At 44.8% G+C, this 25,465-nt stretch overlaps 1 protein-coding gene across 5 annotated transcripts; it reads left to right on the forward strand.

Moving 5' to 3' along the window:
- The first annotated feature begins 854 nt into the window (after positions 1-854).
- On the forward strand, positions 855-24,992 carry JSRP1 (junctional sarcoplasmic reticulum protein 1). 5 transcript variants are annotated; one of them, XM_060694606.2, is made up of 7 exons: positions 855-991; positions 10,860-10,998; positions 13,232-13,278; positions 16,968-17,307; positions 19,569-19,712; positions 21,820-21,899; positions 22,621-24,992. In XM_060694606.2, the coding sequence occupies exons 2-7, from the start codon at positions 10,881-10,883 to the stop codon at positions 23,281-23,283; spliced, it is 1,392 nt and encodes a 463-aa protein (XP_060550589.2). In that variant the 5' UTR covers positions 855-991; positions 10,860-10,880; the 3' UTR covers positions 23,284-24,992. The 5 variants fall into 5 exon arrangements, with proteins under 5 accessions (XP_060550589.2, XP_060550586.2, XP_060550588.2 ...); XM_060694603.2 differs by having other exon boundaries at positions 902-1,045; XM_060694605.2 differs by having other exon boundaries at positions 927-1,045; positions 10,864-10,998.
- The last annotated feature ends 473 nt before the right edge of the window (positions 24,993-25,465 follow it).

Genomic DNA, 25,465 nt, shown 5'->3' on the forward strand with positions numbered 1-25,465 from the left:
AAGTGCCTTGGATTCACCTGCTTTACTAAATAAAAAAAATTAAATTAAATTTTAGCTTTCATGACGATGGAGAGAGCTAGAATTTTTTTGCAAGTGCTCATTCCACCTTCCCTAAGTGTTAAAAATACAGCAATGAAAAATAAATACGCATTTCCTCTTTTAAATGTCACAACCATAATTCAGAAGCAAATCCTTGGACAACCATTTGTCTGAAATGGTACAAGTAGTCCTCAACTTACAATAGTTCATTTAGTGACCGTTCAAAGTTACAATGGCTCTGAAAAAAGTGACTTATGGCCATTTTTCACACTTATGACTATTACAACATCCCCGTAGTCACGTGATCAAAATCCAGATGCTCGGCGACTGACTCATTTATGACGGTTCCAGTGTCATGGTGTCATGTAAGCAAAGTCAATGAAGAAGCCAGATTCACTTAACAACTATGTTGCTTAACTTAAGAACGACATTGATTCGCTTAACGGCAAGGAAAGTCATAAAATGGGATCAAACTCACTTAACAAATGTCTCACTTAGCAACAGAAACGTTGGGCTCAATTGTGGTCGTAAATGGAGGACTACTTATATATGGTTTCCTGCCTGATCTGCGGGTTGGACTAGAAGACCTCCAAGGATCCCTTCCAAGTCTGTTATTCCTGAGACTGTCGCCATTAAGAAGCATTGGCCCTGCTTTATGCATAAATGCCGCCCTGAGTTTTCGGAGAAAGGCGGCATATAAATTGAACTAGATAAATAAATAAATAAATTATTTCTGCCTTCTGTCCTCATCCCCACAGGGCAAAGCAACCTCCTTGTCTTAATCCGAAAGAAAGAGTAGCAGCGTTTCCTTGATTGGCTAATATTTTCTTCGGAAAGGATCCAACACCTGTTGCTGTATATTATTACAGCTGTGTGGATTGAAGAGGGAGAAGGAGAAGGCAACTAATCCAGGCGACAAGTCGAAGTCCAGACGGTGCGATTTGAACCGGCGGTATGCCGCGGACGAGCATCTGCATCTAATATTCGGGGTTCTGGCTTTAAAAAGGTACATCTATCTACCTATGCATGTGGGTTTTGAACGAAACTTCAGAGCCGCAACTGCTGATGACCGTGTGGATCCATCCGCATGTTGGGTTCGGCGGTCCCCGGGGCTGACGGAGAGCAACGTTCGGCTGTAGTCCAATTCGGCTGCCTTGCATGGTTTTGCCTGGATAGGAAAGGAAACTATTTTTGGATGACTCTTTGATGTTGAGTCAGCACCAGCCTCTGAAAAGCCCCGCTTCGGCTCCCTGAGTGAGAGCTGCCCTTTTGCTGGTTTATGCGAGAAATTAAACACAGCAATGAAGGTGGAAAGGTATTTGCTTTGATTATTGAAATACACTAACCGTAGATCTTTAGTGGGTTTTCCCTTGCTAGATAAAAGTGAACAACAGGTGAACAATTCGGGAGGGGATTGGGGGGGGGAACCCTGCCTGTTTGCAAGCCAGTTAATGGATTTAGAGAAAGGGCAGGTGGCATTTTTACTCCTATTTAGTAGCAAAGGCTATCGTTATTATGGAAGGTGCATGGACTTGCGTGTAGCAGGGAGCCTTGCTGGCATGCTGTATGTCTTTCTATAGAGATCCATTGTCCACAAGGACTGTGCAAATCCCTTGAAAGCAATTTATAGCATAGACAAAGTGCCTGCAGAGCAGGGGTGAAATCCAGCAGGTTCTGACAGGTTCTGGAGAACCGGTAGCGGAAATTTTGAGTAGTTCAGAGAACCGGCAAATACCACCTCTGGCTGGCACAGAGTGGGGTGGGAATGGAGATTTTTACAATATCCTTCCCCCAGGAGTGGGGAGGGAATGGGGATTTTGCAGTATCCTTCCCCTGGAGTGGCATGGGAAGGGAGATTTTGCAGTATCCTTCCCCTGCCATGCCCACCAAGCCACGGCCACCAAGCCACGCCCACAGAACCGGTAGTAAAAAAAAATTGAATTTCACCACTGCTGCAGAGCCTCACTTTTTCACTCCAAGCAGCTGTGTCTTTTTTTTTTTCTCCTAGACTCACAGAGCTGCTTCCTAAGTGTAAATTACAACTGATTGTAGCTCTAGCGGACAGAGGTGTCCCTGCAGAGAGATCTACTCTCGGACAGAGCTGCCCTTATAAAGCTGATTTCAACCGATTTGAAAAGAGGTCCCTCTGTTATTATCGAAATCCTACCGTCTACCCTCGTAGGATTCTCATCCGTGGCTGTGTGACACTCCTGTTCACAGAAACTGAACTGCGTAGAGTTCCCAGACATGTATTTGAATTAATGGTGCTGACAATATAGCACTGTGTGTAGCTGTATATGCATTGCAGTTCTTAGATGGTGGGCAGGTCTTATACAGGATGTGTGAGAAGGACCTTGGCTGAGGAGAGGATCAGCAAAACTCAGTCTGTGCTCTTGAAATCGTTTGATTGGTTGGCTCCAATTAAGAATCACAAGGATATTTAGCAGAGGTGGTATTCAGCCGGTTTAGTCCGGTTCTCTCGAACCGGTAGTGGAAATCGTAGGTGGGCCCTCCCGCCCACCCCAGCTTTATGCCATCCTATTTAGGCATGTTTTTGATGCCGGGCGCATGTGTGGAAGGCACGTGCGCCAGCAAAGCACATGCACAGAAGGTCGGGCGCACACATTAACATTTGCGAACCAGTAGGGAAAGTAAGTGAATACCATCCCTGATGGTTAGGCATGGACCTTCTTTCCTGTCTTCTATCTGTAAGACGAATGTCCTGGTGAGGTGAGATTGGACTTCCCTGCCCCCAAAATTCCCGCCCTAATCCTCCAAATAGGACCTAATTACTAATTTCTCACAGAAGATGCTGCCAACAAATCATCATTCCAGGGCATTATCGAAGTGTTAACAAGCAATTAGATCCTGTCCCTAGAAATCCTCAAAGCATTGCTCTGTGCTGATAGTCGAGAAGCCCACCAGGATCCAAGAGAAACTCCCTCAAACCTGAAACTCACCCTCTTTCTTCTCTATGATACTCCACTCTAATCTGTTTCTGCAAATATAAAGACACTAATTTGGAGTGTCTGTGGTTATAGTAAACCCAAATAGAGGGTAGCTGTACATGAAATGCATTACGGTCTTCTAGAAGACTTCTCTGAAGGTCTTTCAATCAGATATTTTCATTGGCTGTTTCCTCATTCTGGAATCACCTCACATTAGAGGTTTGCCAAAGTTCTTGTCTGGGCATGTATAAAACACCATCTTGCCTTTTTTTAAAAAAATGCATTGCTCAAGTTTTTATTTAGAACATTAACTAAATATCGCATTTTGTTTTGATAAATACATGAAGTATATTTTTATGTATCAACACAATCTCTGGAATGGAGGAAAGGAAAGTTATCTGTTTTGTTAATTTAATGCTAATTTAATTGAAGGGTTTACATCTCATCTTTCATTCAGAATTTTCAGGGTGGTTTGGAAAATGTTCCAAATATATTATAGAAGATTAGAAGCATGTGAAATCTGTACAAGTGCCCTAACATTCTTTAAAAGAAAATGACAGCCAAATAAAGCAGATAAACTTTAGTTAAATGGACTGGAAGATTAGATAGATAGATAGATAGATAGATAGATAGATAGATAGATAGATAGATAGATAGATAGATGATAGATAGATGGATGATAGATAGATAGATAGATAGATGTGACAAATAAATGTACAAAGCAATATCAATGCACTATAGGATGAAGCCTCTTCATTGGTAGTACAGTGGTCTAAAGCACCCTGTTATTAAGACCAGCTGCCTGCAATTACTGCAGGTTCGAATCTCGCCAGGCTCAAGATTGACTCAGCCTTCCATCCTTTCTAAGGTAAGTAAATTGAGGACCCAGTTGTGGGGGCAATAAGCTGACTTTGTATAAATATACAAAAGGATGAAGGCTATTGCTTAGCGCATTGTAAGCCGCCCTGAGTCTCCGGAGAAGGGCGGCATATAAATCAAATTTTTTTAAAAAAAATTGGAGTTTATGGACTGTAATCTATCATTCTTGCCCAGGGTGGGTTGATGGACAGATGCTTTTTGACTTCAGAATCTAGAGCTGAGAAAGAATGACTGTCCCAAAGTCAGCAAGCCAGTTTTCATGACTCAGCGAGGACTAAAACCTTGACCTCGCTATTTCTAGTCCATCACCATAACTACGGTAGTACCCCCACATTGGCTCTTACAAAATATGTGGCTGTGGGTCTGTTCACTTATTTTTCAAATTAAATTGAAATTTAATTTTATTTGTATTTTAGTTACTTCTGTAAGTTGAGTTTCTAGTTTAGAAGGACCTCAGTTAGTAGAATAGAAATTATTTTTCCTTGATACTCTAGAAAACTGCAGAGAATCCCAAAAGACCTGGGCAGATCACTCAGTAGTATAAAACAGTTATATTGAAAGAAAGAGAGAGAGAGAGAGAGAGAGAGAGAGTGAGAGAGGGAGGGAGGGAGGGAGGGAGGGAGGAAAGGAAGGAAGGAAGGAAGGAAGGAAGGAGGGAGGGAAGGAAGATTAGTGTGAAAGGTCAGTTATGCTACTATATAATTTCTTCTTAGCAGATTTTTTTGGAAAAAACTTTCTGACTCATTTTGCAATTCTCTGCAGGCAAAACATGTGCTATACCGCTATCTATGAGTCCCCCCCCCAAATTAAAAACATACCTTATGCTGAAGCAGCTTATCAACATCTGGCCAGCTGACAGCTGCTTTCTGATATTTTTTTCAACTCTGACACTTCCTTTCACTGGAAAAGAATGTGGGACAAGCCTGCATTATGGGACAAAAAAATACAGCTCTGCGTACAATTTAAACGTTTCTCACACGACTGCTAATTATCCCCCATGCAAAAATCCGTTCCTCCCCCTTCTTTTTCTCAATTCCAACTCCTCTCCTTCTGCGTCTCCCTCATCACCAGCTGGAGATGTTAACCTGAGCCCAGTAAAAAAATAAACAAATTACATTTTAATTTTGAAAAATACCTGATGGATTATAACTACTATCCCTTCTGCTCTCAATATATGTGCATAGATGCACTGGAAAACTTGAAGCTGAGAAAGATCCTAGATTAAGCTTGATAAAAAAAAACAACATGATTTGGTTTCCTATTTGATGTTTGCAAATATGTTCATGACATGCTAAACATTGTTTTCCACTGCAATAGCTCTGTTTGTGGTCTAGTTTTTAAATAATTAGATAAAGCTGAATACAGTTAAACATTTACCTTTTAGGTCAGTATGGTTAAACATTCACACACCCCTGCTGTTCCTTTCCTTTTTATCTGCCAATAATTCTACTGGATTTGTGTTCTGCCTGTGGTATTTTCCAATTGCTTCCTTTAAGAGCAAGTCATTCCAAGTCTACAATCGGGAGCAATTGGTCATTCCTAATACAAAAGCAGAGTTGAGGGGTTGCCACAGAGAGGAGGGGGTCAACCTAATTTCCAAAGCATCCGAAGGGCAGACAAGGAACAATGGATGGAAAGTGATCAAGGAGAGATTCTGCCTAGAAATAAGGAGAAATTTTCTGACAGTGAGAACAATTAACCAGTGGAGCTGCTTGCCTTCAGAAGTTATGGGTGCTCCATCACTGGAGGACAGCCATCTGTCTGAAATGGTATAGGGCAGTGATGGCTAACCTTTTTGCTATTGCGTGCCAAAAGCGGGGAGAGTGCGGTTGGGGGTCACACACATATGTGTCCACATCCATAATTTTATGCACCTCCCCTATGCTCCCCCTGCTTTTGGCACGTAATGACACGGTAGGCCCGGTAGGCCCATTTTTCGCTCTCTCCAGGCTCCAGAGCCTTTCTAGGAACCTGGGGAGGGCAAAAACGGCCTTCCCCACCCCCTCAGAGGCCGAAAACAGTGTGTTTCCTGACTTCTGGTGGGCCCAGAAGGCCTGAAAATCAACTGGCCGGCGCACACATGCGTGCCAGAGCTGAGCTCGCGTGCCCACCAATATGGCTCCACGTGCCACCTGTGGCACCCGTGCCATAGGTTCGCCATCACGGGTATAGGGTCTCCTGCTTGAGCAGGGAGTTGGACTAGATGACCTATAAAGGTCCCTTCCAACTCTGTTATTCTGTATACCAACATACAGAATAGGTGCATTATTGCAGTTCTGTGTTTTCTAATGTTCTGACCTTGTCTATTTCCAGTCATTGTAATTCTGTGGTCTTTGCATCAGATATGGCAGATATGATCGGAGATATTCTAATGTCAGAAACATGACAGCTCTTTCCTAATACTAGCATAGCAAGCATTTAGGCTTATATACGTACCCATATATGGAGAGTCCCATTTACAGCATTCTAAGGGCAGTTTACAATGTAAGCATTATTTGCATATTACCCCCAAACAATCTGGGTCCTCATTTTAAAGGCTTTGGAAGGATGGGAGGCTCAGTCAACCTTGAGCCCCGTCAGAATCGAATTCCTGTCTGTGGGCAGTTTGCCTGCAATACTGCACTTTCACCACTGCGCCACCGGTGGTTAAAATTTCCACCAAAATTTCCCTTGATAAGCAAGGAGGTTTTTAAGTGTGTCTTGCCCAATTTTACAACTGTTTTGGCACGGTTGATAAGGCCACCGTTTCAGTTGTTAAGTGAGTCGCATGGTCATTAAGTGAATACGATTCCCCCATTGACTTTGCTTGTCGGAAGCCAGCTGGGAAGGTCGCAAATGGCGGTCACATGACCCCGGACCCCATGCTGCAATCATTGTTAAATATATGTCAGTTGCCATATATTAATTAGGGCATCTTTCGGAAACTTGACAACATCTGCATTTTGATCATATGACCGTAGGGATGCGACAGTCATAAGTATGAGGACTGCTGGAAAGTCACTATTTTCAGTGCTATTATAAATTTGAACGGTCGCTAAAGAAATGGTTGTAAATCAAGGATTACCTGTAATGTAAAGTGTCTCTGTCAATTTTCTATTTCGGTGAGTTAAGGTCATTTCTAGTTAATGCACAAATGCAGCAAAATTCCCATACCTCCAAAAGTATAAGTTGCATTAATGATTCAACTTCTTTGCTGCATTTCTAATCATCCTGTGGATGGGAGGTAGATACAGTAATTTATTTGTGCCTCTGGGGTTCTGAGTGATTAGAAAAAATTATCAGTCCTTGTTACAGAAACTCAGCTGTATCCAGTGGTGGGATTCAAATAATTTAACAACCGGTTCTCTGCCCTAATGACCGGCTGGGTGGGTGTGGCCACGGTGGGGTGTGCCCAGGGGGTATGACAGGCAGCACTCGGCCACCTGCACCCCCCTGGGAGCAAAAAACGAGTTGCGGGGGTGGTGGTGCCAGCCCGCTGCACCCCGTTTTGGGCCTAGTAGGCCTCCCTGCAGCCTCCTGGGAGCAAAAACGGGCCGCGGGGTGACTTCTGGAAGGGGCGGGAAGGGGAGGGGTGGGGCCAGCCAGCAATTTAACAACCGGTTCTGCGGAAGTGGTGTGAACTGGTTGAATCCCACCACTGGCTGTATCTCTAAAGTTTGCGTTCTCTGAACTCACGCAGAGAGGCATACATTTCTTAGGATGCAGCTTTTTTTTAACATAGAGGAGTGAAATGCATGTCTGGTTTGAATGTGTAAGGAACGTGGAGTTTTCTTTCAGCTGTTGGGACTAGAGAAATACATGTTCTAGAACAAGGAGTCTCCAACCTTAGCAACATTGCAACTTGTGGACTTCAATTCCCAGAATTCCTCAGCCAGCGCTGGCTGAGGAATTCTGGGAGTTGAAGTCCACAAGTCGTAAATTTGCCAAGGTTGGAGACCCCTTGTTCTAGAGCAGGGGTGTCAAACTCAAGACCCAGGCGCCAGATCCGGCTCACGGGGTGCTTAGCTCTGGCCTGCGGGGCCGCCCTGGAAACAGCGAAGGACTCGCCTGTGGTGCCTCTGCCACGCACAGCCCTCCCAGACTCCGTTTTCGGTCGCAACAGCCTCCTGCAGCCCTCTGCCAGTGAAAATTGAGACTGAAAATTGAGCTCGGAGTCCCGTTTTTGCTGCAGAACACTTAGGCCACCACAGGCGCCCCCCACCCGACACAAGTGATGTCAAGCTGGCCATGCCCACCCTGGCCACACCCACCCTGGCCCCCCGAGGTCAAACACAACCCTGATGCGGCCCTCAATAAAATCGAGTTTCACACCCCTGCTGTAGAGAAATACATAATACTGATTTAGCATGGAGTGAGGGCATGTGTATTTACATTGTATGGACAATTATGGCCAGACTTCCATGTTTATATATATATATATTTAAGAAACTGCGGGATTAACTTAGTCTTTAACTAAAGAACATGGTTCCTTAGCTTACCCAAAGTTTTAACATATGATTTTTATACTAGAACCTTCCCAGGTGCATTTTTAGAACCCAGGGATATTTGCCGTTTTAAATTGGATGGCAGGACCTTAGCAAGTGTGAGGGACATGGTTTTGGGGATGGGTCTTCTTGAGGACTTGGGTTACAACCCAAGTTGCAAGTTTGGAACTTATTGTTTAATGTTGATCAAAATACAAAAACTAATAATAATGGAAAGCCAGTTTTGGTCTAGCGATTAAGGCACCAGGAAATTGTGAGTTCTAGTTCGCACCTTAAGGCATGAAAGCTCGCTGGGTGACTATGGGCCGATTAACAGAATACCGACTTCTTGTCCCGTCTCAGGCATGAAAGCTGGTTGGGTAACTTTGGACCAATCAACAGAGGACAGTAAATTCTAGTCCCGCCTTAGGAATGAAAGCCAGCTGGGTGACTTTAAGCCAATCATTCTCTCTCAGCCCAATCCACCTGACAGGATGATTGTTGTGGAGAATATAGTACGGGGAGGTGTATTAGATACGTTCATATCCTTGAGTTATTTATAAAAATAATAAAGGCAGGATTTTAAAAAAAATTATTCAGATTCACCTACGTTGCACAGCTTAAATGTTGAAAAAGGAAAAAAAAACAGCCTCGTCTTTATTAAACTGTGCTTGGCTGATTAATGTTTTGATAGTTCGCCAAATCAGAATGGCATTTCCCAGTCTGGAAGCGGGCCAGCATACTAGATTTCATATCCCTATTCTTAGAAAACTGTGCGGAGGCTTTAAGGATGACTGTGCAGGCGAGGCTTGGGTTTTATGTATCCAAGTGTGAATGAAGCATTTCAAGTGAGGGAAACTCAACTGCTATTTAAAAACCTGAGAAAATTCTTTTCCAAAGCCTTTCTGGTTTTTTTCCAAAGGGAGTTCTAGATTTTGAATAAAGATATAAAAGAAATGGAAGAAAAAGGGGGAAAAAAAGGTCAATGCCCAAAGTGTATTTATTGTTTATTGTAAAAAAAATAAATAAAATAACATGGGAACTTGCAAAAATAGACAAGAGCAAGTTGGAAAAGAATGTCTTCTCAAAAAACCAACTAGCTTTGGTCTATTTTTGCCCAATCAATCATCTACTATGACTTTTTGTTCCCAATCAAGACTTCAGCTAATTAGATTATCCATATAAATTGAATTCAATAAATAAATAAAATCCACCTATCTTGTCTCTGTTTCCCATTTATGCAGTTCCCTTGTCTATGGTAGACTTTCCGTTTTCCTCCTCCTCCTCCTCCTCCTCCTCCTGTTTTTCCCGCAATTCCAGGGCCAACAAGTGCCATCTTGCATGATTAAACTCAGCATCTGGATCCAACTAGGCATTTTTCACATCCATATTTATTGTATCTTGCCATCTTTGCTTTGGCCTTCCACGTAGTTGCTTGCCATTTATATGTTCTGACCTAGGCTTCCTTAGAAAGTATACAGCACAATCTTAGTCCCAGCAAACTCTCTTTTATTCATACAGCTGTGAATTATTGTCATTCCCAGTCCGAAAGGCTTCTCAAACAGTCTTTCAAGGGAGTGTTTACAAACACCCACCTTATCTCCTTCGGAATGCTGCCAGAGAACTAATTGCCACACGCAGGGCAAAACCAAACTTAGCACAGAGTCAAACAGAACTTTCCCAGAGCTTTTACCGACCAGATGAACTAATTGCTTCCTGCAAAAGCTCACATCCTGTTCGCTTCTCTTTTATGTCTTATGGGAGAGGCTAATCATCTCCAAGCCTTACTCCCAAGTCGACCCTGTTTTCTTAATTGTCCCTGTCTTCTGGCAGCTCTGCGAATGCTCACACTGGGAACAGGCTCCCACTGTTCTTCTGCCTCGCTGATGTCAGACTCCGGAGACTCCGGAGGCAGCAAAGAACTACCAGATGGTCTTGACCCCCCTCTCTGCCTCCGACTCAGAACCCTCGTCCGAGCCTTCCCCAGACTCCAGGACTGGCTCATGTTGTTCCCCAACCTCCTCACTGTCCGAATCTGCTGCCAGCTCTGCTGGCCGCTGGTGGGCCACAACATTATATTAAAGTGGACGGCGATGTAGGTTACGGTATGGGGGTGCTGCTTGTAGAACATAGTCGTACCACTGCAGGCTTGTCTCCCTTATTTTTTCTCTGAGATTGGCACACTGCCCATTTGTGTGTCATTACTAATGACCAACGAGGCATGCACATCTCCATGGCGTATAAAGAGCATTCAATACATTTGGTGATTGGCCAGCACTCAGCACCATCTCAAACTGCTGGGCACACTTATCTCCATTCCCAAAGACTCAAAAATCAAAGTTGTGTCACTGCTATCTTCCCATGGATTCTAGGAAAGATTGCAAGTATTCAAGCCACCCAACATGTGACTGAACTTCATCTCTAGGTATTTTTTTAAGATGAGCAAAATGATATAGACGGCATTAAAATACCAACTAAATAGCTCTCAATGGTGCTAAAAGGCCTGTATGTTATTTTTCCATCTGCTTAGCCAGAATACCAAGGGGGTGATATGGCCACAGGTCCTTGTGAGCAGTTGGAACAAAGTGAAGAAGGCCCAGATTTTGTGAAAGAGCGTCTCACCCAGGAGGAAGGCATTCATAATCATCTGAAAGAACACAATAAAAAAGGTAGGATTGTGTTCGGCATGTGAGTTGAGGTTTGTGTTGTTGTTTTATCATGCCTGCTAAGGAAAACATTACTTCTCAAATGTATTTACCATATGCCCCTTTTCCCCCCCCAAAAAAGAGGGTGAAAATCTAGGTGCGTCTTATACTCCAAATGTAGCCCTGCCCAGCCTCGCAAACTGAGATTTCAGAGGCTGAAAGAAGCCTCTGAAAGAAGCTTCAGAAAAAAAGAAGCCTCAGAAACGAAGCTTCAGGAAAAAAAAGCCTCTGAAAGGCTTTTATCTAAAATAATATGGCAAGCAACAAAAGAAGAATCAGTAAAGGTTCTAACCAAACTATGCTAACAAATCTGGAGAATGACACAATAACCAACAGATCTGAAGAGGTTAATCTACATACCAATACCAAAGAAAGGAGATTGAATAGAGTACAAATAGTCCTTCAGAATAAAAGCCTCTGAAAGACGCTTCAGAAAAAAAGCCTTTTTTATCTGAAGCTCTGTTTCGGAGGCTTTCAGAGGCAGAAAAAAAAAAAGCAAGGCACAGAGCTCACAACCAAGGAACCTGTTGCTAAAATTCACCTCTGGAAACAGCTGATTGGGGGTATTCCGGAGGCCGATCCACCCACCAATCAGCTTTTTTCTTCTTTTCCTCCCCAAAAACTAAGGTGCATCTTATACTCTGAAAAATATGGTAGTTAGAACAGGGCCCAGCAGATTTTTCAGACAGAGGTAGTCCTTGATTTAGAACCACAATTTGGGATCAGAACTTCTGCAAGGTGGCTGTTAAGTGACTTGTGTCCGATTTTATGGTTGTTAAGTGAATCACTTCAGATGTTAAGCAAATCAGGTGGTCATTAAGCAAATCCAGCTTCTCCCATTAAACTTTATCGGAACCTTTGTCAGAGGAGCTGTCACAAAGATGAGGGGGGTCGACTTATTTTCCAAAGCACCTGAGGTCAGAAGAAAAACTAATGGGTAGAAACCTATCAAAGAGAGATCCAACCTAGAACTAAGGAAAAGTTTTCTGACAGTGAGAACAATTCATCAGTAGAATGGCTTGCCTTCAAGTTGTGGGTGCTCCATCACTGGAGGTTTTGAAGAAAAGATTGGGCAGCCATTTGTCCAGAATATAAGGCAGTGTTGGCGAACCTGTTCGGCACCAAGTGCTGAAATGGGAGCATGTGGGGGGGAGGGTTTGCCGGAAACTGGAAGAGCAGCTCTTTGGTGCTCCCGTGTGGGAGCGCCGGAAACCAGAAGAGCACTTCCCTGGCGTGCACATGTGCGCCAGAGAGCTGCTCTTCCAGTTTCCAGTGCTCCCACACACGTGAAGACCAGTTGGTCGGCACGCATGCCAGAACCCGGAAGAGCAACGGGCAACGGTTGGCGTGCCTGGAGAGATGGCTCTGTGTACCACTTCCGGCACGTGTGCTATAGGTTCACCATCACTGGTATAGAGTCTCCTGCTTGGGCAGGGGGTTGGACTAGAAGACCTCCAAGGTCCTGTTCTGTCCCCGTCTCACACACACACAGAAACAGACAGCCGGGGGTTAAATAAACTGGCAGACAACCAATTCTTCCGATAAGATGCTTGGCAGCAACCCAGTAGATAATGTTGTTTCCAAAGATGCAATGTGACTCGATAGTAGTTAGTTTTGTCCGTCACAGAGTCTGAATGGCCACCTCACCCCCTTTTATACTCTGTGGGGTGTGGTCCAGTGACTCAGCCTAATCTCGGGCATGCCTTTTCTTCTGTTGCGTGCACTTATCTCTGCGATGCTGCCAAGGATCCAGCCAAGACTCATTACCCTCATCACTGTCCACCTGTGGCTGCGTGGACGTGCTTGGCCCTGGCCCTATCTCTTGCCCTTCCGCGGACACCGAAGGCATTGCCAGAGAGGAGGGTCCTGGAGAGGGAGGCCTTGCCAACTCCTCTCCTTCACTCTCGGAGTCCTCTCCTGCCAATAACACAGGTTCAGGTAACGGAGCCACAACAGGTCCTTCCAATGCTATGATTCTAAGTTCTAAGATCTCAAAACCCAAGGATAATGTAAATCAGTGGGTTATCAGTGTGTTTATATAAATATCCCTTTATTGAGAGTGTACAAAGACACGGCCTCTTCATGCTTGCATGAAGAAACTCTATGAAAATTGCTCTGAGCTCACAAAAGAAAAGTGAAATATAAGCACAATAAATGAAAACCATGAATAAATGCAGGGATGGGTGTGTTTTAACAGATGCCAAGATACCTACAAGTCAAGAAGAAGTGAATGGCAGCACAAACGTAAGTAGCCGAGCGTTGAGGCATGTTTTAAAAGTTGCTTCACAAGACACCTCTGTCTCTAGGCCTTGAGGTATCTCTCCAAGTCTTAAAGAATCTGAATGTTTGCTTCCAACTCCTGATATTTGCCTCAAGACTGAATGATTATTACCGGTACATTATTATTTGTGATGGGCAACTAACTCTATCCAAATAAAGCAGCTGGGAAAGTGTATGACAGCAAGAGAATTTGACTTCTTGCTAAGACACGGGATTCAGTTGGTATCCTTCCCAAGATATCTGAGATGCCTGGTTTTCTATTATCATTATTATTTATGTAATTTTTACATTTATATGTCGCCTACCTCATTGTTGAGTGACTCTGGTTTTTTGCACCTCTGGATAGCACAAGTTGATCATTTGTGTTTGGTTCAGAACCTTCTCCCTAAACTTCTGAAAAAGACAAGAAGAACCATTGTCAGTTGGTCCAAATATTGTTGCCAAGCCAACTCCTAAATCTCCAGGCCAGCTGAGGACAAGCAGTCCTCCCAAGCTGAGTGCTGATGGACACATACACACCAGCCGCAGTCATTTGACCAAGTCATTTGCAACTTTGTCTTTCTTCTTGTCCTGGTTGTAGAAATCTTGAAAAGGCACTTCTTTGTCTCTTATTAAAATGTTTACTGGGTGTATCTTTATGAACGTTTAAAGCATTTCCTAAAGGTACTCGCCGTAGGAAGTTTGGGAAAGAATCCAACTTGTCCAATATTTAAAACTTGACAGAAGATCTCGTGAGGTGCAAATGTATGTATTTTTCCTTCCACTGCTATAATAAACTAGGTAACGAAGAATAAACTTTGATGGTGCATGTTACTTGAAGATCCAGTTTTCTTCAAAATGAAGAAAAGTTAAGCATTTAGAGTTGAGGTAAACACAGGAATTTAACAGAAGACAGCAGTCAGTGTAACAGGAGCTGATAGTAACTTCCTTGACCTGACTTGAAATGTTGGACTTGGTGATGGTCATGACACCATACATTTCAATTCCTACACGCTAGGCGGTCGAAATAGAGGAGAACTCACAAAGCAGAGAATTTTATCTGAGACAGAAAAAGTAGCCAAGGACACTGGAATTCCAGCAAAGCAGACCCACGAACAAACTCGCTTAAAAAGAAACTTATTGTCCGACCTATAATATGCAAAGAAAACCTATTCCTTGGCTCCTTGAATATGAAAACACTTAACAAAAGCTTGACCTTCTCTCTGAGTCTCTCAGGCAAGATTGCTTTGTTCTGTAATAATAATAATAAGTAACATTAATAAATGCTATCCTGTGTACCCGTTAAAGTAAATCTCTTATTGTTTTCCTCATGGAAAGAAACTCTACAGAATTGGATTGTGGGATTGGATTTGGAAACGGAAGGGTCCAAAATGCATTCTCAACTACAAGGCTGGGTGGCTCTTTAATTGAATTCATGCAACCCGAAGGTAGAACAAGAAGCAATGGATGGAAACTAGTCAAGGAGAGAACCAACCTAGAAATAAGGAGACATTTCCTATCAGTGAAAACAATCAATGGAATGACTAGCCTCCAGAAGCTGTGGGTGCTCCATCACTGGAGGTTTTAAGAAAAGATTAAGACTACCATTTGCCTGAAATGATATAGGTCCATGATGGCGAACCTATGGCACATGTGCCACAGGTGGCACGCGGAGCCATATCTGCAAGCTGTTGCCCAAGCTCAGCTCCAGTGCGCATGCGTGCACCGGCCAGCTGGTTTTTGCCTGGCCCCGCCCCTCCCCTACCAGGAGTCTCCACACGGCCCGTTTTGGATGCCAGGTAAGTACAGGGCTCATGCAGAGGCTCTGGGAAGGCGTTTTCAGCCTCCGGAGGACCTCTGGGGGGGTGGGGGAGGCTGTTTTCGCCCTTCCCAGACTCCAAGAAAGCCTCTGGAGCCTGGGGAGGGTGAAAAACGGGCCTACCGGGTCCACCGGAAGTTGGGAAACACGCCGTTTCTGGCCTCCAGAGCCTTCAGGGAGGCCTGCTAGGCCCAAAATGGGGCATGGGGGGAGTTGCACGCACATGCGCGGGGGAGCCATTTATTTATTTATTTATTTATTTATTTATTTATTTATTTATTTATTTATTTATTTATTTATTTATTTATTGGTTCGATTTTTATGCCACCCTTCTCCGGAGACTCAGGGCGGCTTACAATGCATTAAGCAATAGCCTTCATACTTTTGTATATACCTGCTTAGTAGGGCTTTCGGGCCCCCCAAGCGGTGTTCTTTTTTATACAAAGTCAGCTTATTGCCCCCACAATCCGGGTCCTATTTTACCTACCTCATTTTACATTGAATTATGGGTATGGGCACACACAACGCGCAACCACCCCGCGTTCCCCCCACTTTTGGTACGCGACGGCAGAAAGGTTAGCCATCACTGGTATAGGGTCTCTTGCTTGAGCAGGGGAGTGGACTAGAAGACCTCCAAGATCCCTTCCAGCTCTATTATTCAGTTATTCAGTATCAACAGTATCAAGTCAAAATATGACTGTCTAACAATAAAGGAGAATATTTCTACCTCAGGGTTGAAATGAGGAGTCCTTGGTGCTCTCTGAGCTCGCTTGTTTTCTTGCAGATGTTTCGTTACCCAAACTAGGTAACATTGTCAGTGCTGGTCCTGATGATGTTACCTAATTAGGGTAATGAAATGAAAACAAGTAAGCTCAGAGAGCACCAAGGACCTCTTATGATTGCCTAGCTTATGACTCAGCAAGATATGCAAATCCAGCCACTATAATTAGTTTATGATCCAGTGGGTGGAATTGATCGGGATTTATCCAAATCCTGAGATAGTAAGTATTGTGATACAGCACTTATTTTGGAAAAGAGTCTGAGGAGTTGTGGGAAGAGATAAGAGACTGTGAAAATGGAAATATTCCCATAATTTCAAAATGGAAAAAAAAAAATCCAAATGGCATTCAGAACAAATTATTATGATAGACAGAGGAAGGTGGAAGTAGGGTTGAAATGCTACTGGTTCGCTCCGGTTCGGGCAAACCGGTAGTGATAAAAACTACCAGTTCGGGCGAACTGGTATTTTAAAAAAAGTTACCAGTTCAAAACAAAAAAAAGCTACGATCCGACGATCAGCTGTGCCGCACTGTTTAGCTTTGCTAGAAAGCAGGATTTCCTCCCTTCTAGCAAAGCTAAACTGCACGCCACAGCTGATCCCCCCCCCTCGCTGTTCTAATTATCTTCCCAAGCCTCCTTTTGGCACGTGTTGTACCAAATCCTGCTTTCTAGCAAAGCTAAACCACGCAGCACAGGTGATCCTCGTATCGTAGCTTTTTTAAAGTACTGGTTCGACTGAACCAGTACCTTTTAAACGTGCAGCGTGCGTTTAGTGCACACTGCGCATGTGCACACAGCATGGTTTTGGCATGCAGCATACATGCGTGGCCAGCGAACCAGTAGCAAACCGGTTCAGATTTCACCACTGGGTGGAAGAATATATACATACAACTGAAGATAGATTTCCAATCTTGGGTGGAAGAGGTCCATCAAATATGTTTAGAAATAAAGAAAAAAAGAACAAGGATAGGAAAATATGGGATGTTTTTAAAGAGATCAGAGAAATTATGAGAAAATTTCCGGCTAAGGCAGGGCTACTCAAAGCTACTAGATCATTGTTACCGTTCTCTTTCAGGGCCTAGTGGAGGAACAGAAAGACACAATCCACATTGTTGAGAAAGATCTTGATGAATTTGTGGATAGCATGAGTGAAGCCTCGCCATCTGGGCTTCCTAAGAAATCACCCGAAGCAGAGAAGCATCTGTTGACCAAGATGGCCGCTGCTAAATTGCCTCGGGCCCAGCAAGTTGCAGAAAAAGTCCTGAGGGCTGAAAGGGTCGGGGAGAGAGCCCAACGGGTAGAAAAACCACCAGTATTGGAAAAGACGATGGAGAAAGTGCCGAGGGGCGAAAAGGCACCGCAAGTGGAGAAGGCGGTACGGGTAGAGAAGGCAGTTGAGAAACCACACCTAGCAGGTATGACTTTTCTCTGAGCCAATAAAGCTTTATGTTGGAGAGGCCACAGAGATGCCACGGGCAAGAATGGAAGAGCTGGTTTCTTGTAGGGTGGGGATTTCCAGGGATTTTTGGTTTAGAGCAGTTTTTCCAGATCTGGGCAACATGCAGACATGGGGGAAACTCCCAAAAGCCTCAGCAATTTTCATCGCAGGCGGGAATTCTAGGAGTTGAAGTCTAAAGATTTGCAGGAGGCTTTTCTTGGGAAGATTGATTTGTAAGAGGCAATTTGTAGGGACAAAGGGGATGATTTATAAAATGATATACGATAGGGGGGGACAGAGAGAAAAAGAAAGAAATTCCTCCCTCTCTCCCTCTCTCTTCTGCTCTTTTCCTCCCTCTCTCCCTCCCCCTCTCTCTCACCCTCACCCTCCCTCCCTCTCTCCCTCTCTCCTTCCTCTCCCTCCCTCTCTCCCTCTTTCTCTCCCTCCCTCTCTTTCTCCCTCTCTCGCTCTCTCACTCTTTCACTCTCTTCCTCTTCCTCTCCCCCTCCCTCCCTCTCTTCCTCTTCCTCTCTCTTCCTCTCTCTCTCCCTTTCCCTCCCTCTCTCCCCCTCTCTTCCTCTTCCTCTCCCTCTCCCTGTCTTCCCCCCTCTCTTCCTCTCTCTCCCTCTCTCCCCCCTCTCCCTCTTCCTCTCTCTCCCTCTCCCTGTCTTCCCCCTCTCTTCTCTCTCCCCCCTCTCTTCCTCTCTCTCTCTCCCTCTCCCTCCCTCTCCCTCTCTCCCCCCTCTCTCCCTCTCTTCCTCTTCCTCTCTCTCCCTCTCCCTGTCTTCCCCCCTCTCTTCCTCTCTCTCCCTCTCTTCCTCTCTCTCTCTCCCTCTCCCTCTCTCTCCCTCTCTCCCCCTCTCTCCCTCTCTTCCTCTTCCTCTCTCTCCCTCTCCCTGTCTTCCCCCCTCTCTTCCTCTCTCCCTCTCTTCCTCTTCCTCTCTCTCCCTCTCCCTGTCTTCCCACCTCTCTTCCTCTCTCTCCCCCTCTCTCCCTCTCTTCCTTTCTCCCTCTCTCTTCCTCTCTCTCCCTCTCTCTCTTTCTCTCTCTCGTCTAATTAACGAGTGGAATGAGTTGCCTACAGAATGGGCACACCATCACCGGAGATTTTAAAGAAGAGATTAGGCAGTGATTTGTCCAGAATGGTACAGGTGGTCTTCGACTTACAACAATTTGTTTAGTGACCTTGCAAAGTTACAACAGCAATGAAAAAAATGACTTATGACCGTTTTTTATACTTCTGACAGTTGCAGCATCTCCATGGTCACATGATCAAAATCCAGGCGCTTGGCAACTGACTCAACTGAAGTCAGTGGGGAAGCCAGGTTCACTGAACAGCCCTGTTACTAATTTAACAACTGCAGTGACTCATTTAACAACTCTGGCAAGAAAGGTTGTAAAATGGGGCAAAACTCACTTAACAAATGTCTCACTTAGCAACTTAAATTTTGGAGGATTATAGTTGTCGTAAGTTGAGGATCACCTGTGTAGAGTCAGAGGGTTGGACTAGAAAAACTTCCAAGGTCCTTATACCGCTGTTATTCTGAATTCTGTTATTTTTCATAATTGATCCAAAGAGTGTCAAAGATAGCTGTCTTTGCACGCTGTATGTGGGCTTCTCCAAAGTTATGGCTCGGCCATGCAAAAAAAGGAAATGTGGCTTGAACTTTTATTATTATTATTATTATTAAAAATCCAATTGTAATATAAAATATAAATAAAAGCAAAGATAATAGGGAAATAGGAGGGAGAGAAAAGGTAAAGGAGTACAAGGAAAAGAAAAAAGAAGGAAAAAAATTAGGGACTTCCCATATTTTTCAGTGCCATTTAATACAAAACACAGTTACAGTCTCAACTTTTTTCTAAACATATTTAATAAATACTAGCCTTTTCTATAACAAACTAATCATCAAAACCCAAAATAATAATAATAAAAAAAATTCCTTCTCTTTCAAGCAAAGAGTCCAGAAGTGGTTTCCAAGCAAAAACAAAGCTGGTGACATTCTTTTCTTTAATTAGAATAGTTAATTTTGTCCGCTCTGTTGGCTCCATTTACTTTTTCCATTGGTTCCTCCCAGTGTGGGAATTGATGTATCTTGCCATAGCTCTGGCCTGAATTCCAATCCGGTGTTTATTGCAAAGATCACCTTCAAAAACACTCAGGAATCGGTGGCAAAAGACTTTATGGTGGGAAAGCCAATTTACTGTGCTAATGCCCTCCCTTTTCTCTGCTTGAAGCACCGAAGGTTATCTCTATGAAGCGGAAGACAGAAAGCCGAGCTGCTAAGGACACGCTGCCTTGGGAAAATCTGTCTTTGAACAAATGCATTCTGGTGGCAACTTTCCTGGCTCTCCTCAGTGTGAGCTGTCAGGTAGTTCAAGGTAAGAGAGAAGAGCACTTTCTCCTGGATATATGCCCCCCCCTTCAGGGCAGTGGTGAAATCCAATTTTTTTTACTACCGGTTCTGTGGGCATGGTTTGGTGGGCATGGCAGGGGAAAGATACTGCAAAATCTCCATTCCCACCCCACTCCAGGGGAAGGATACTGCAAAATCCCCATTCCCTCCCCACTCCTGGGGAAAGGATATTGCAAAATCCCCATTCCCTCCCCACTCCTGGGGGAAGGATACTGCAAAATCCCCATTTCCCTCCCCATACTCTTGGGGGAAGGATATTGCAAAATCTCCATTCCCACCCCACTCCTGGGTGAAGGATATTGCAAAATCCCCAGTCCCTCCCCACTCCTGGGGTAAGGATATTGCACAATCTCCATTCCCACCCCACTCTTGGGGGAAGGATACTGCAAAATCTCCATTCCCTCCCCACTCCTGGGTGAAGGATATTGCAAAATCTCCATTCCCACCCCACTCCTGCGGGAAGGATACTGCAAAATCCCCATTCCCTCCCCACTTCTGGGGGAAGGATATTGCAAAATCCCCATTCTCACCCCACTCTGGGGGCATTTGCCAGTTCTCCAAACTGCTCAAAATTTCCGCTACCGGTTCTCCAGAACCTGTCAGAACCTGCTGGATTTCACTCCTGTTTCAGGGGTGGTATTCACTTACCTTCGCTACCGATTTACAAATATGAGGGCCTTCCACGCATGCGCAGAGCGTCAAAAACGTGGATAAATGGAACGTGATTATGGGGTTGGCTACCAACCGGTAGTGGGTGGGCTGCTACCGGTTCGCCTGAACTGGATAGAACCGGCTGAATACCACCACTGCGCCCCCTTCATCCCTCATCTAGCTGCTGCCTCCATTGGTGATCATGCCTTAGGGCAAAGGTGTTAAACTTGATTTCATTGAGGGCTGCATCAGGATTGTCTTTGACCTCGGGGGTGGGGTGGGGTGCGGGATGGGCATAGCCAGGGTGGGCGTGGTCATCTCGATGTCACTTGTGTCGGGGGCGCCTGTGGAGGCCCAAGAACTCTGCCCGCGAAAACTGGCTCCCGAGCTCCATTTTTGGCTGTGATGGCCTCCTGCAACCCTTTAAAGCGCTCCATGGCTTAGGGCCGGGGTACTTACGGGACCGCCTTCTGCCACCAATTGCCTCCCACCGGCCAGTTCGCTCCCACAGAGAGGGCCTCCTCAGGGTGCCGTCGGCTAGACAATGCCGGCTGGCGACCCCCAGGAGGAGAGCCTTCTCTGTGGTGGCACCTACCCTTTGGAACAATCTACCCCCAGAGATACGAGTGATCTCCGACCTCCGGACCTTTCGTCGGGCCCTAAAAACTCATCTCTTTCAGTTAGCCGGTCTCTCTTGATTTTATGATTTTATGGTTGGTTTTAAATTTTGATATGGATTTTAAATTGATAAATTTTAAACTATGGGCCAAATTTAATTATTTTAAATTTATTTTTAATCGTATTTATGTATAAATGTTTTTATTTTGGCTGTTCACCGCCCTGAGTCCGAAAGGAGAAGGGCGGTATAGAAATTCGAATAATAATAAATAATAAATAAATAAATAAATAAACCCTCTTGACCTCAAGCACCATGTAGGAGCCAGTTTGGCCTAGTGGTTAAAGCACCAGGCTAGAGACCAGGAGACTATGAGTTCTAGTCTGCCTTAGGTATGAAAGCCGCTTGAATGATCTTGGTGACCTTGGGCCAGTCATTTTACCTCAGCCCAACCCACCTGACAGGGTTGTTGTTGTGGGGAGAATAGGAGGAGGCAGGAGTATGAGGTATGCTCCAGTAGTGGGTTGCAAAACCTGTTGCTACCGGTTCACTTGTGCAAGCACGTGTGCTCGTGCGCGCGCGATGCTTCTGCGCAGAAGCGTCCGGTGCAGGTGGGCGGAGCCTCCCACCGCCACCACTACCGGTTCACCAATCTGGGTAGAACCAGTAGCAGCCCAACACTGGTATGCTTGCTGCCTTATTTATAAAAGTAATCAAGGCAGAATAAAAGCAAGCACAGAAATATATGCAGAAAAAAAGTTAATTTTAATACAGGAGCTTGTTCACCCTCCCATTTCTTTTACAGAGGTAATAGAATATGGTGGGGCTGTTCTTGAGGCGGAGCTGAGTGCCTGGACCACACAAGAAGGCAGTCCTGGGGAACAGGTGAGTTAAAAGTGGGAAGATTGAAATGAGGACCCAGATTGTTGGGGGCAATATGCTATTTAGTATACTGTCTTTAGTATAAGCCGCCCAGAGTCCTCGGAGAGTGGGCGGCATAGAAATATGACTAATAAAATAAATAAATAAAATAAAGATCAAAATAGTCCACAGTAAAACTCATTTCATAAGAGGGCAAAAAAAACCACACCTACTTTAAAAAGTTAACCTTAGGTTTAAATAAAACTGGAATTGCTTAAGAGACACCCAATTCTCCTGATCCAGGAGAATTGATCTATACCATTTCAGACAAATGGTTGTCCAATCTCTTCTCAAAAACTTTCAGTATTGGAGCATTCACAACTTCTGGAGGCAAGTTGTTCCACTGATTAATTGTACTAAATGTCAGATAATTTCTCCTTAGTTCTAAGTTGCTTCTCTCCTTGATTAGTGTCCACCCATTGCTTCTTGTCCTGCCCTCAGGTGCTTTGGAGAATAGCTTGACTCCCTCTTCTTTGTGGCAGCCCCTGAGATATTGGAACACTGCTGTCATGTCTCCCCTAGTCCTTCTTTTCATCAAGCTAGACTAAAATGGCTCCAGGAGGACTCAAAGAGCATGTGAAGAGTCCTGTTGTATTACCCTTAAGATTAAACTATCCCAGGCCAGGACTTTTGAAGCCACCATATCATTATGAAAACGGTTGAATCTTTCTTTCTTTCTTTCCAGGAGGAGCTGTGGTTTTACGAACGGTGGTTTGATTGGTCGGACATGGATGAACCTCCTGAAATAGAGGAGGAGGAACTCCTGGAAGTAGAGGAGGAACTTTTAGAAGTCGAGGAAGAAGAAAAGGAGGAGGAGGAGGAAGGGCCTTTAGAGGATGGGGAAGACGGAGAAGAAGAGCCCGAACCAGTAGAAATCGAAGAGGAAGAAGACGAGGAAGAAGAAGAAACAGAGGAAAAAACAGTCCCAAAGGTGGGCCTCAAGAAAATCCAGGAGAAAATCAAACGAGAGACACCTTCCAAGAATAAAAGGCAGAAAGACCGCAAAGCTCAGGAGGAGGACAAAGAGAAGAAGCACCTTCGGGACAAGAGAGATCGCTGGGAAGGGAAGGGGAAGGGGAAGGAGAAGGAGAAGGAGAAGCAGGAGGACAGGAAGAAGACCCATCGCCACAAACACGGTGAAACAGCCCATCCATTGAAAGAGCATAAGGGAGAGCATCCCACACAGGATAAAAGAAGGGGGCACCCCAAGCATGAGCAAGGCAAAGGGAAAGGCCACGAGAAGGACAGGAAGCCCTGGCAGGTTCAGAAGCCTTTCTTTCCCCCACCCAAGGACAGTGGCAAGACATTTGGGCGGCACAAATCTCAGGAGTGGAAAAGGCACGACTGAGATTTAAGGACTGCTGATCTGAGGTCACTGCGCAAGCAATATGCTTCTCTCTCTCTCTCTCTCTCTCTCTCTCTCTCCCCTGCGCATCCTTTCCCTGAAAGTGTGGGGACACAAAGACACCCAGATTTGAAGCTGGGTGACTCCTGTTGAGAGGCAAGTTTGGCATCTTCCAGGTTGGAAGCAGATGCCTTGTCTATGCCTTGCTGTGACCCTTTGGTAGTGGTGGCACCGCCAACCCCAAGTTCCGGTGCCACCGGAAACAGGAGAGGAACAGGAGTCACTGTTGTGACCCAGGCCCACGTAGTTGATATTAAATGCAAAACCGTTCCAAAAAACAAGCAGATTTTATTAAAACAGCTGAGAATTAACTCATTCTCAGCATATTCTAAATGAAATGAAAGCAAAGTCCTCAAAACACCAGTCTTTAATTTATCTCTGACCTTGGGATAATTAGGCAAACTGCCAAAGGCTTTTCTTGGCAACAGTTCAGGAACAGAAGAAATAACTACAGCCAAACAAGAAGCAATTCTCTCAACGGTTGTTTTCCGGCAAAGAGGCCAAGAGCCGTTGCTGGTCTTTTAAGCCTTATGGCAGGGACCAATCATCTCTTGGCCTTACTCCTGAGTGGTCCTCTCTGCTTTAGCTGCTCCTGCCTTCTGGCAGCTCTTCTCATACGTGCACTAGGAACAGGCTCCTCCTGTTCCTCTGCCTCTCTACTGTCAGCCTCTGGAGGCTCCGAAGTCCGCACATCACTCCCCGATGGCCCTGGCCCCATCTCTGCCTCCAACTCAGAGCCCTCATCCGGGCCTTCCCCAGCCTCCAGGACTGGCCCCTGTTCTTCCTCAGCCTCATCGCTGTCCGACTCCGCTGCCAGCTCCGCAGGCTGCTGGTGGACCACAACAGTCACTTAGCCAGATCAGCCTTACCTGCTCCACCGCTCCCACAGAGTAACTTTAAACAGTAACAGAGTTGGAATGGACCTTGGAGGTCATCTAGTCCAACCCCCTCCTGCTCACACAGGAGACCTGTACTAGGGATTCGAACCGCCGAACTGCCATCATTGAAGAACCTCAAAAAAGCACCTCCTTCCTTCATTTGTGCTTGACCTGCCCAGTTATCTCCTCACGAAGTGCTAATGTTTGTTTCATAACAAAGAAGCCTTGAACGTTTATACTGACCTCAATCCCTGACTTGAGAGAGCCTCACAGACACACACAAGGTGGCCTTATTGCCCAATCCCTAATTATACACATGATTTGCAGCAGGAAATGTGTGAACTGCCTCTCTTGTACACAACTGCGTGTTTTCTTTTTCTTTTTTTGAGCTGATACCAAAGCTGTGTGTTTAAAACTGGAATTCTTCATTCAGAAGTGCAGCAAAAGAGTATGTATGCTGGAATGGACCTTAGATGCTTTTAGCAACTCCCATACCTCAATTAATAGATTACATCTCATTTTTATTTTTGGTCACTTTTCAAGAGAAAAGAAAGACTGCTCCTCAGAGTTGCTTCTTTCCTATTTTGTGGGAAAAGTGGATTTTTTCCCCCCGTGTTGCACAAAATGAAGCCTATCCAATGTGAAAGCTAAACCAGCTCTGATTCTTCTTACGATATAAATGTTACCCCGGAGAAATCGTAGCAAGTAATCAGCCAGATTGGGGAAAATTCATGATAATTTCAGAAATAAATGTTGGCTGTGAACTCCTTAAAATATTTTCATGTTATAACATAAGGAATAAGATCAGGGGTGAAATCCAGCAGGTTCTGACAGGTTCTGGAGAACCAGTAGCAGAAATTTTGAGTGGTTCGGAGAACCGGCAAATATTACCTCTGTCTGGTCCCAGAGTGGGGTGGGAATGGAGATTTTGCAATATCCTTCCCCAAGGAGTGGTGAGGGAATGGGGATTTTTTTTAAAAAAAAAATTGATTTATATGCCGCCCTTCTCCGGAGACTCAGGGCGGCTTACAATGCGTTAAGCAATAGCCTTCATACTTTTGTATATTTATACAAAGTCAGTTTATTGCCCCCACAAACTGGTTCCTCAGTTTGCTGGAGGTCCGCAGTGTTTACACCTGCAGTATCCTTCCCCTGGAGTGGGGTCGGAATGGAGATTTTGCAGTATCCTTCCCCTGCCACGCCCACCAAGCCACGCCCACAGAACCTGTAGTAAAAAAAAATTGGAT

This window comes from Pantherophis guttatus, chromosome 1 (assembly GCF_059756535.1).
Source record: "Pantherophis guttatus breed Tessera chromosome 1, ASM5975653v1, whole genome shotgun sequence".
NCBI lineage: Eukaryota > Metazoa > Chordata > Lepidosauria > Squamata > Colubridae > Pantherophis > Pantherophis guttatus.

Bases quoted from the DNA above. Each gene is read 5' to 3' on its own strand.
- JSRP1 (XM_060694602.2), top strand. From the start codon at position 1,319: ATGCGAGAAATTAAACACAGCAATGAAGGTGGAAAG. The intron at 1,355-10,859 runs GTATTTGCTTTG...CCATCTGCTTAG, and splicing joins ACAGCAATGAAGGTGGAAAG to CCAGAATACCAAGGGGGTGA. The intron at 10,999-13,231 runs GTAGGATTGTGT...GTGTTTTAACAG, and splicing joins GAAAGAACACAATAAAAAAG to ATGCCAAGATACCTACAAGT.